The 11,804-nt window shown below is 43.1% G+C and overlaps 1 protein-coding gene across 1 annotated transcript; it reads right to left on the bottom strand.

Moving 5' to 3' along the window:
• Nucleotides 1-2,289: 2,289 nt before the first annotated feature.
• Nucleotides 2,290-6,491, bottom strand: LOC127008636 (cuticle protein AM1199-like). The gene is made up of 5 exons (XM_050880915.1): nt 6,334-6,491; nt 4,876-5,009; nt 4,150-4,236; nt 3,127-3,247; nt 2,290-2,660 (listed from the first exon to the last, which is right to left on the bottom strand). Exons 1-5 carry the CDS (start codon nt 6,340-6,342, stop codon nt 2,583-2,585), a joined length of 429 nt encoding a protein of 142 aa, XP_050736872.1. The 5' UTR covers nt 6,343-6,491; the 3' UTR covers nt 2,290-2,582.
• Nucleotides 6,492-11,804: the final 5,313 nt, after the last annotated feature.

Raw genomic sequence — 11,804 nt, 5'->3', positions numbered from 1 at the left:
AGTGGTCGAAGTTTTGTTGTCTCGTTCAGCAGTTCGATCTTATACGCTACAAGAGTCACCGCAATACACGCTAAGGGAATTATATGAGCAAAGCTTTGATAGATAGTTGTATGTGCCCTTCCTCATATGCTACTCCTCCCATAGCCTTGTTCACTAAGTAGCAAGCCAGTTAGTCAATGGAAAAAGCATGAAACTGAAAACCTGTAAAGTAGCTCGTATGGTCCTTAATACTATTGTTAGTCGTTCACTTACATCCTCTCTTTCCTTACTCTCCTATTTTCCTTTCTTGTATTTTTGTCATTACTATTTGTCTTTTTTTAACTCCTCCCTTTTTCTCTCTGCTCTTCATTCTTCACTTCATTTTTCTTTCTTGTTCTTCATTCCTTCCTATTCCTCTGGTTCTTCTCCCCTTCCACTTCTCTGTCATCATCCTTTCCGTCTCTCCTCCATTCTTCACCCCAAAATTTATCTTTCTCAATCTTCATTTTTCCTTAGTCCTTGGTTCGCCTCGGTGTCCACTTCTCTTTCATCATTATTTGCCTTTTTATTGTTACACGTTCTTCCAATCTCTTCTCCAAATTTCTCTTTCCTGCTCTTCACTCCTCAGTATTTCTATATTTTTCCTCTTTTCTGTTATCATCATTTGTCTTTTCGCTAGTAGTAATTTTGTATTCGATCTGTTCTCCATTTTTCACTCCCAAATTTCTCTCTTCGCTCTTCCATCCTCTTCATTTCTTAGTTCTCCTTTCCCTCCACTCCATCGTCCCTTCTGCCCCTCGCCTCTTAAGCTCTCGGCTCCTCCCGCAGTCCACCTTCATTAATTCCCTCTCCTGCCTCCCTTCCATGCCTCACCTCCTAATTATCTTCCCTGCTCTTCACTCCTTGTCTCCTGGCTCTCTATACGTCCACTCCTTCCCTCTGGTCTTTAAGTTCTGAGCTCTACTTCTCCCGGTATGTCTTCACTCACCCTTTCGTCAACCACGCATCTCTATCCTGTCTGCCAGTCATTTCTCACCAACTAGTTTCTCCTTGCTTTTCTCTCCTTGGCTCCGTTTCTATTTTTCCTCTTCTTCGCCTCTTCTGCTCCGTGTCCTAGTTCTCATTTCTTGATTCTCCCTCCCCGTCTGTCTGTCCTCCCAAAAATCCTTTCCTTGTTTTTTCTTCCTTCCTCGTCTTCGCCTCGATCTTCTGTTCCGTGTTCTAGTTCTTATCTCCACGTTCTCTTCATTCTCCGTTCAATCTTCCGTCTGTCTGTTCTCTCACGATTTCTTTCCCTGTTTTTTCCTTCCTTCCTTTTCTTCGCCTCCTCTGCTTCGTCTCCAAGCTCTCATCTCTCTGTTCTTTGTGCTGTCTTCCTGTCTGTCTGTCTTTCACAAATCCGTCTCTCTGCTTGTCCCTCCCTGCACTCCTTCGCCTCTTCTGCCACGTTTCCTAGTTATCATCTCTCCCTTCTTGGTATTGTCTTTTCGTCTGTCTGTCCTCCCTTTCTCTGCTTGTCCCTTCTTGCTCTCCCTCGCTGCCTTGCCTCTCAATTTTCATACGCTCAGTTCTTCACGTCCTCCTCCCCTCCTTCCCCTCGTTGGTGCCTGCCGCTGGTCGATGCTGTCCTGCGGGGCCGTGACCGTCGCGTCCTCCCCGTACTAATGTGTATACATGTGTGTGAATGTTGTACTGTGTAGGTTAACATTTAAGTGTTGGCGTATGTGTGGAACAATGTGTGTGAGTGGACAAGAAGAGGACATGGACGGACAGTCAGAGATAAACGAGTAGCAAGAAAGACAAACATTGAAGACGCACAAGACAGACAAGGAGACAAATACAACAACAATTAACATACACTCAAAGAGTCTGCTGCAACGCCACATTTTCTGAGGAGTCACCGGGTAAGAGAGCACGCGATTTGAGCGGTGACTGCTACACTAATGCATCAGTCACAGCAGCGGCCGGGTGTTGTGTATGGCGTGTGTTGCATGAGCCGTCCGTCCTTCGTCCCGTCCAACCCTTGCATGCAGCTCTTCAGGCCTTGGTTTCAGCCTTGATTTTCCTCTGGCATGTCTGGTTCGCCGATAGAGTTGGTTTGTCGGCACCCTGCTACGGGCCGCCATTAGGCTAAGCCCGTGCTCCCCCGCGCAAGGAGGGAGCATTTTTACCCTCTTAACGGGCCGTCTTCCGACAAGGGCCCGTTCCCCTTGTGATACTAGAGGTAAATCTTTAACAACAACAACAACACTCATCCGTGGACCGAAAATCATTACGGAAACACTCAGAAAGAAAAAGAAACTAAATCCATAAATCACAAAACTATTTATTCATTTCGAGGATACAAAAATAACTTAGTAGTACATAATATAACAATTGAAGTCAGTAGAAATAGCGGCAGCGTATGGCACTACGACGTAATTACAACGTCTACGAAACTTCTAACGTAATGTAAGTATAAAACAGTGTGTAAAAAATAAACAGGATAACCAGTAATATAAAAAAAAAATAATAAAAATATATTCAGGTTAATCCTAAAACTGACCCGCCAACTGGTTAGATAACAGAAAACAAGTGATCTCAAGGGTAACTATGGAAGAAAGTTAAGCCTCGTCACCGTATCCTTCTCCTTCCTCCCCCCGCGCTGCCTTCTCTGCCCTCTGTTTCTCAGCGAAGGCGATCTGAAAAGAATGGATTGATTGATGCTCGTATTTTTAAACATGTCATCGCCTTGGTTCCCCAGTTTGAAAAGTCTCTCGTAAAGTTATGCTGAGATTTCCATGGATTGTTTTGTGATGCTTGTGATTGTTTTACACGACAACTGCGTCTTGAACCCGGTTAATCTTCTCTGTGGCCTTAGGAAATGGTCGTAATGGAAGCCTGATACGTTTAAAAATATGGACCTTAGTGTTATAGGAAGATCAACCCCACCTATTAACCCATTATTTTTGCCCCTTTCCGACTTTTTTATCTTTTATATCATCTTACTTTACTGTCACTGTCTTTCATTTTTCGTTTCCTGTCTGCTCATCAAGGGGTACTGTTTGGGTTTATATTTTTCCCTTTATACCCTTTCATGGATCTCAGTAATAAAGATCGGATTCAGTCGATAATAACGATCAAAACGGTCAACACTGTCAAACTAACCTGCTCCAGATGCCAGGGCTCGAGGGGGTGAGGGGTGGGGAGGAGGTCAGAGATGGGCTGGAACCCGTTGACGCCGGCGGTGTAGGTCATGAGGTGCACCGTGCCGTCAGGGTGGATGAACCTGCCGCGTGGGGGACAGAGGGAGGATAAGAAGGCTGGCTTGGGCTCCTTGCAGCGTTCAGTATTGGTAACAGTGCATGTGACGGCGGGAAGGGGGTGAGTAAGAGGGGTTGAAGCTGGATAGAGAGGGTGTTGAGGGTTGAAAAGGCGTTATGAGGGATGGATTGAAGCTAGAAAAAGAGGACATTAGTTGAAGGTCAAGGGTTGAAAGAAAGGCGCAATGGCTGAAGCTAAATAGAGAGGACACTGGTTGAGAGCTGAGGGTTGCAAAATGCTATGGGTGAAATGGGATGGGTTGAAACAAGATATCGAGGGCATTAGTGAAGGACTGGGGACTGAGGGATGAGAGAAAGGTTAAATAAGGAAGGCGCAATGGCTGAAGCTAAACAGAAAGGACACTGGTTGAGAACTGTGGGTCGCAAAATGCTATGGGTGAAATGGGGTGGGTTGAAACAAGATATCGAGGACATTGGTGAAGGACTGAGAACTGAGGGTTGAGAGAAAGGTTATATGGGTGAAATGGGGTGTGGTGGAATAAGATCGAGAGAGAATTGGTTTTGGACTGGGTATTGGAAGACAGGTGCTATGGGCGAAAGCAAGATAAAGAAGGCATTGGTTGAGGATTGAGGGTTGGAAGTTAGATGCTTTGTGAAAAATTAACTGCTTCCGTTACAAGGCATATCGTCCAGATCGGTCTTTCATGGGTGACTATGGAAACTCAAAACGGAAGCATGGAAAAGGACTTAACACACTAATAGGTTCCGTTACGCAGCATATCATTGGGGTTGGTCTCTTCTTTCATGAGTGACTACGGAAAATATGGTTAAAACTGTTGCATGAAAAACCTTGCACACTAATAGGTTAATGGAATGGTAAGACGGCCCACACAGCTTCCTCTCTAACCTGTATTGTCCAGTCCTGACCACCTCGTTGTCTGGGCCGCTCGCCTCAGCCTTCTCCACCCACGTTATGTCGTTCCCAGTCTGGATCCTGAATGAAAAGGGAGAGAAAGGTAACGATAAGACTTGTTACTTGTGGATATCGTACTACGGCTGCAAGGAGTACATATTGTTACAGTTATTATTAATGTATTGCCAGTTGTCATTAGTTTAGGTGTAGTGGATATGCGAAGTGTGTGCCTCCATATAGTACTCACTTTCTTTAGGTGTGGATGTCTTGATATGGATGAGAGCCAAGGAGGGAATGGATTACTTGTGGATATTGTGGTGTGGATGCAAGGAGTAGGTGTGTATGAAGTATGTGCATCCATATACTCACTTTGAATACGTGTGGATGTCTTAGTATGGATAAGGCCGCAAGAAGAGAATGGGTTACTTGTGGATATTGAAATGTGGATGCAAGTAGTAGGTGGATATGACGTGTGCGCATCCATTTACTCTTTCTTTACGTGTGGATATCTTAGGACAGATGAGGCCCAAGGATTCACTGGCAAAAACAAATAAAAACAAAAACGCCTACTACAAAAAAAGCCCCCAAAAATCTTAAGTTGGGTATAAGGGCAAGAAGACAATGGCAAAAATAAACAAAAACAAAAAAAAGCCCGCTACAGTAAAATCCAAGAACAGTCTTAGGTTGGTATGGGCGTAAGGGGGCAATGGATAAGCTTACTTGAGCCCATAGCCGCCGTACTGATCGATGGGCGTTCTCTCGTCCAGCAGAATAGGGATGTGAGTGGACTCTTCATAGTCGGTAGGGGCGGCGAGGGCACAGCAGACCAGGGAACACAGCAGTACACACACGACCTGGGATGCGGAGTTCAGCAGGTTAGCAGGGAGAGTGAGAGTGAGAGTGTGAAAGTCAATGTGAGGGAGTGTGTGATCCTGTGTGAGAGTGAGTGATTGTGAAGGTGAGGGAGTGTGTGTGTGTGTGTGTGTGTGTGTGTGTGTGTGTGTGTCAGAGTGAGTGTGAGAGAATGATTATGAGTGAATATAAGAGAGTGTGAGAGTGAAAGTGTGAGCGAGTGTGTATGAGTAAGAGTGAGTGTGTTTGTTGTTTTGATTAATTTACTACACAGATGTAACAGATATATTACACAGCCATGCGGAAAACGTATTCATTATATTTGTGTGTGTAGTCTTATCGTGATTTTATTTGGTAAGAAAAGTGAGTGAGTGAGTGTGTGAGTGTGAGTGAGAGAGTGTGTGTGAGTAAGATCGAGAGTGTGAGAGTTAGAACTTTGGTAATGAGCTTCCTTAACCCCTTGGATGCGGACCACCTTCAAGACATCACCAAGCTACAGGAGTGGAGCAATAAGTGGCTGCTACAATTCAATGAAGAAAAATGTAAAGTCATATAACTTGGGAGGGGAAGTCCAGCATACCAATACCACATGGGAAACATTCCACTATCCAACAATGAGGCAGAGAAAGACCTGGGACTATATGTTACCAGGCTACCAGTGAAGGCCAAATCCGTGCCAATCGCAGCGGACGGGTTAATGTGTCCCTCATTCTCGACTAAGCTTTCAGACGACCTGTAATTTGTGTTCCGTGTCATTAGTTAAACCCCAAAACGTTCCATAACTTCGATGTTCCTTTGTCACTCTACACACCAACTCGAGCACCGCCACAAGACCCCCCTGTGTCCATACCATCACCTAGCTTGGCCTTCCCTCTTTCCCTGTAACCATGTCCCTTGCTCTGTTACCTCTTACGTTACGTCTATTCCCACAGCAAACTCCTTACATCCAAAAACCCTGATCTTCCCTTTGGTCCTTAGCTTAGAGATATGCTCCTTGGTTTTGTTACTTATCTTGCAACGTCAGTCCCCTCCTTGAATATGCTACTTGAAATTGCTTCTTGAAAATGCTCCCTGAATACGCTTCTTGACTGTGCTTCTCGTCTATACGCTCCTTGAAAATGCTCCCTGACTACGCTTCTTGACTATGCTTCTTGTCTATGCTCCTTGATAATCCTCCCTGAATACGCTTCTTGCCTATGCTCCTTGAAAATGCTCCTTGAATATGCTCCTTGAATATCCTTATTTCGAATATACGCCTTCTCTATGCTCCTTAAATATGCTACTTAACATCGTCCACCTCGCTATACCAACACGACAACTTCTTACGCCTTGCATCTTGAAGTGTAGGGGGAGGAGGAGCACGAGGTCGAGATGGAGGTGAAGAAGTAGTATATCACTCTTGAAGAGGTCAAACTCAGTGCAGGAGGAGGCTGAGGAGCGATGGTCAGGGGCTTGGTGGTGTTCGTCTGGCTGCGTCCCGGCCCGCCAGAGCTTATATAGACGCCCGCTTAGGCTCGTCTTGCGTCACACCCTTCCGAAGATCGTGATTTTTTTTTTGTCCCTGGAAAAGTTCGCCTGACATTTTACACTTTCGACTATGGGTGGGCGCCGGCCGGTCAAAGAAAGATGCGACACACACACACACACACACACACACACACACACACACACACACACACACACACACACACATTGGTTGACTAAGTAAACTCCTTTCCTTTCCCCCTCGTTCAATAATTAGGTGAATGTGGGAACTACTAAGAGATATTAAGTATAGTTATAGTAGTAGTGGTAGCAGTTATAGTAGTAGTAGTAGTAGTAGTAGTAGCAGTAGCAGTATAAGTAGTAGTAGTAGTAGTAGTAGTAGTAGTAGTAGTAGTAGTAGTAGTAGAGGTAGAAGTAGCGATGGTAGTAGAAGAAGAAGAGGTAGTAGTAGTAGTAGCAGTAGTAGTAGTAGTAGGTTAATTAGGCACTTCCTCAGGTAAGATGACCAGGTGATAGGAGTGAGCGTGACTTCCTCCCCGCTTCCCGTTTTCTTTTTCGTGTCACGAGTCGAAGTTTATTGTTGGAGATATTTTTTTCTTTTCTTTTTTTTCTTTTTTTTTTGTCTGTCATATCTTACCAAGGTTTTGAGTTTTCTTTTCTCATGGTTTGGTTTCCTCCCCCTCCCCCTCCTTTCTCTCTCTCTCTCTCTCTCTCTCTCTCTCTCTCTCTCTCTCTCTCTCTCTCTCTCTCTCTCTCTCTCTCTCTCTCTCTCTCTCTCTCTCTCTCTCTCTCTCTAACACACACACACACACACGCACACACACACATACCAGAACATACTACAAATTCCTACATAATTGGTGTCTGTCACGATTGAAAAAAAAATAATATTAATGAAATTCCAAAACCCTCTCACTTAAATTCTCGATGTGTGGACGGACCATTAGCGAAATATTCTAATAAATAGGACTTACATCACCACTGAAGTGTATAGTAGTAGTAGTAGTAGTAGTAGTAGTAGTAGTAGTAGTTGATGCAGTAGCAATAGTGGTAGTAGTAGTAGTAGTAGTAGTAGTAGTAGTAGTGATGGTGGTGTCATATGAAAAGTATCAATAATAATAATAATAATAATAATAATAATAATAATAATAATAATAATAATAATAGTAATAATAATAATAATAATAATAATAATAATAATAACAATAATAACAAGACCATCATTTATCACTATAACAAACAAGGTACAATGACATAACACCCTCTTAATCATCCCCCTCCCACCACCACCACCACCACCAACAACAACAACAACAACAACAACACTACCACCACCACCACCACCCAGCACACATTAACCCACAACCGCAAAACGACGCAGACAAAGCAGCTCAGACGGAAATCTTAAAACCATTAAAAAAAAAAAAACTAGAGTATGGGCGAGCTGGGCTCCTAACCTTACCGTAGCAAAGGTTGTGAAAGCCTACCCTTCCCCTCCGCCTTCCCTTCCCTTTGCCCACTTACCCATGATATAATTTGTAGGGGATGGGGAAGGGTGGGGGAGGTCAGGCTGGGTTAGGGAGAGAGAGGGTAAGACGTTAAGTGAAATGAAAGGCAGGATACGAGGGAGGTAAGGTTAGATTGGTATTAGAGAAGGTAAGGGAGGTGAATGGAAGGTGAGGTGAGGTAAGAAGTAGGAAGGGAGTGTAAGGGAGTTGAAATGACAGAGAGGGATTAGGGAGACGAGGTTGAGCTGGGAATAGAGAAGATAAGGAAGGGAGATGAAGGGAAGGAGATGAGATGAGGTAAGGAGTAGGAAGGGAGTGTAAGGGAGTTGAAATGACTTAGGGAGGCGAGGTTGAGCTGGGAATACAGAAGTTAAGGAAGGGAGATGAGGTGAGGTAAGGAGAAGGAAAGATAAGGGAGTGTAAGGGAGTTGAAATGACTTAGGGAGGCGAGGTTGAGCTGGGAATAGAAAAGATAAGGAAGGGAGTTGAAGGGAAGGAGATGAGGAGTAGGAAAGGTAAGGGAGTCTAAGGGAGCTGAAATGACTTAGTGAGGAGATGATGTTGACATTCTGAGAGTAAGGGAGTGAGGGAGAGAGATGAGGTGGTTAGGGAGTAGGGAAAGTAAGGGAGATGGAGGAGAAAGGTGGTGAGGTCAGTTAGGGAGGAGGAAGAGTAAGGGACTGAATGAGGGAGTTGAAATGAGTGAGACGTGATTTGGGACTAAGGATAAAGGGATTGAGTGAGGGAGATGAGATTAGTTAGTTCAAAAGTGTAGTGAGATGAGGCTTTTTTTATTTTACAGTAAAGGAAGCAGTTCAAGGGGCAAAAAAAAAAAAGGAAACAATAATGAAAAAAAGCCCGCTACTCACTGCTCCTATAGAAGAGTCAAGAGGAGTGGCCGAAAGATACGTCAATTTTTGGAAGAGAAGTGTCCTGATACCCGATCCCTGAAATAAGAAAGTAAGGAAGTAAAGGATATGAAGTGAGGGAGGTTAAAGGACTTAGTGAGGTGAAATTAGGTTCGAAATAAGAAGGATAAAGAAGTAAGGGAGATAAGGTGAGGGAGTTGAAATGGCTAGATGTGGTGAGTTTTGAAAAGGGAGTAAAAAAAAGATGAGATTAGGTAAGGCGGGGTTGGTTTGAGCGGTGCCCATGACCTAACGTGACCTGACCTCGCGGAAAACCAACCTTCATCGTGACCTCTATCTCATGGGAAGGGTGGGACGGGGAAGGTCATGTGTGTGTGTGTGTGTGTGTGTGTGTGTGTGTGTGTGTGTGTGTGTCATATAACTACCCTACACTCACATAAAAAGAAAGAGAGAAAGAAAGAAAGAAAGAAAGAAAGAAAGGAAGGAAGGAAGAAAAGAAGGAAAGAAAGAAAGAAAGAAAGAAAGAAAGGAAAGAAGAAAAGAAAGAAAGAAAGAAAGAAAGAAAGGAAGGAAGGAAGGAAGGAGAGAAAGAAAGAAGGACATAAGGAATACATAAAAGAAGGAAAGAAAGAAAAAGAATGAGAGACACATACATTCATACATACATATACACATACAGACAGACAGACAGACAGACAGGGAGAAAGAGGGAGCTTAGGATGAAGGCCATATCTTACCTTTCCTCGCCCTCCCTTACGTCACCTGGTCTAAACTAATTAACCCGTCACCGTGGACCGGACACATTCTCTTACCTGACTAACACGCGCAAAAAACATGACACAATAAAAAGAAAAGTTAACGGGAAGACCAAATACAATAACTCATCTTCTTGACCTTAAATACTATCCGAAAACGTCTTTATAGCTGCCATTTAAATATAAGAAGCCGTTTGTCGATTTAACACTTGGATTAGACGAGTTAACAAGCTTGGCAGGAGATCAGTTTCAATATTTCCACGACCTGATCTGTTTCTTCTTCTTATTTCACTTTGTTTCCATCTTTTTATTGCACCTTAATCATCCTTCCTTCCTTCCTTCCTTCCTTCCTTCCTTTCTTTCTTTCTTTCTTTATTTATTTATTTATTTTTATATTTTTTTATCTGCGTCTAACATTTCTTTTCCTTTCCTTTAATTATAACCGATTCTCTCTACAGTAAAATATCGTTCAGACGAGTTACATATAAGAAATTACAGTCGGGTCTTCTTTCTTTTCTTTTATTTCATTTTCACTCCTGTATCGTGTATCTTCTTTTTTTCACGTCTAATGTTGTTGTTTTTACTCTTATTTCGTTTTATCTGTTCTTTCTCATCTTCTTATTCCATCTTATTCACTCTTTCTAATTCAACAGCTAATCTACTATTTTCCTCCTCTTCTATTTTATCAGTTTTTTTCTCTTATTTAACTCATCCTCTTCATATATTTTTTTCTTTTACACTCATTTCCCCAACTACTAAATCTTCCTTTTATTGTATTTTATCTGGTCTTCCTTTTCTCTTTCATCCATCTCACGCACTTACTCACTTCTCTTCAAATTCTTCTTTTTTGCGCTCTTTTCCTTACTATTTTACTTCACCTGTTCTTCCTCTCCCCTTTATCCATCTCACGCACTCACTCCTCTTAATAGTTTATCATCTACGTTTTACACAAGGAAGGAATATAAAGACTAACGCCGTATTAGTTTTTATCAACAGTTATGTGGCTAGTTTGGCTTTTTATTTCCAGCTTTTGAGACGGGGTTAATTAGAAGTGCTGGATTTTCACAGAGTTAGGTCGACGTATTACAAACTCAGTCTTAAAAAATGACCTAAAAAATCAACCAAATCAGAAGGGACAAATCATCCACATTACTATTTGCGATGACTAATACACCGTTTAATAAATAACCCTTAATGAAAGAACACCTAACCCAACCTATCCCAGCCTCTCGACCTGAAGTTCACTCGGAGAAGCATCTAACAGCTGCTCAATTGGGCGAAGTGGGTCAGTGTGGGCCCAACCTGTTTAACCTGTGGCCCACCTGCGGTATCTGGACGGACAGGTAGATCGGTTGGTAGGCTCAGATTTTTTTTCAGTTTTTCTCTTATTACATCGGTTGAGTTTTCCAGACGCCTTCAGATCTGAATATCAAATAGGAGAGGTTAAGCGGTCCATTCAGCAGTCTATCCTTATATATGAAGAGCTAAGAGGTAAAGTTTGGAGCACATGGTATTGCTGCGCGTGGCGGCGGTGCTATCCTCGTCCCGTTGTCCCTTTGAGCTGGAGAGAGAGAATATTTACCTTTCTAGCATCAGGATGGAGATTATAATATGTGCGAGGGTACTGTCAGCGTTATTAGCCATTTTTAGTTCATAACAACATGTACAAAGGCCTTCCCTAGCGTTATTTTTTTACATCTTATTCCCTGTCTGAGGTTTAAGTACTCATTCCTACCCCGGCAAAAGTTATAATGTCATCTCTCCACCTGGTTCTCTTGTCGGATGTTAGTGTACTCCATCTTACTCCGGCAATGGTTCTTATGACATCTCCTCACCTGGTTCTCGGTCTGATGTTAGTGTACTCCATCCTGGTTCGGCAAAGGTTCTTATGTCATCTCTCCACCTGGTTCTCGGTCTGATGTTAGTGTACTCCATCTTACCCCGGCAAAAGTTATAATGTCATCTCTCCACCTGGTTCTCTTGTCTGACGTTAGTGTACTTCATTCCACTCCGGCAAAGGCTCTCATAACATAACTCCATCTGGTTCCCTGTCTGATGTTATTTTTTTATAGTATACTCAATCCCGCTCCGGTAAACATTATGTCATCCCTTCGCCTGGTTCTCTATCTGATGTTAGTATACGCAATCCCGCTCCGGTGAACATTATGTCATCTCTCCAC

This window comes from Eriocheir sinensis, chromosome 38 (assembly GCF_024679095.1).
Source record: "Eriocheir sinensis breed Jianghai 21 chromosome 38, ASM2467909v1, whole genome shotgun sequence".
NCBI lineage: Eukaryota > Metazoa > Arthropoda > Malacostraca > Decapoda > Varunidae > Eriocheir > Eriocheir sinensis.
Note: the sequence above shows the minus strand (reverse complement) of the source record. Positions and strands in the feature narration are given on the sequence as shown.

Excerpts from the sequence above, each read along its gene's own strand:
- LOC127008636 (XM_050880915.1), bottom strand. Across the intron at positions 4,237-4,875 it reads TACGGCGGCTATGGGCTCAA|GATCCAGACTGGGAACGACA; the intron begins GTAAGCTTATCC and ends CTTTTCATTCAG. Across the intron at positions 2,661-3,126 it reads AGCCCTGGCATCTGGAGCAG|ATCGCCTTCGCTGAGAAACA; the intron begins GTTAGTTTGACA and ends CATTCTTTTCAG.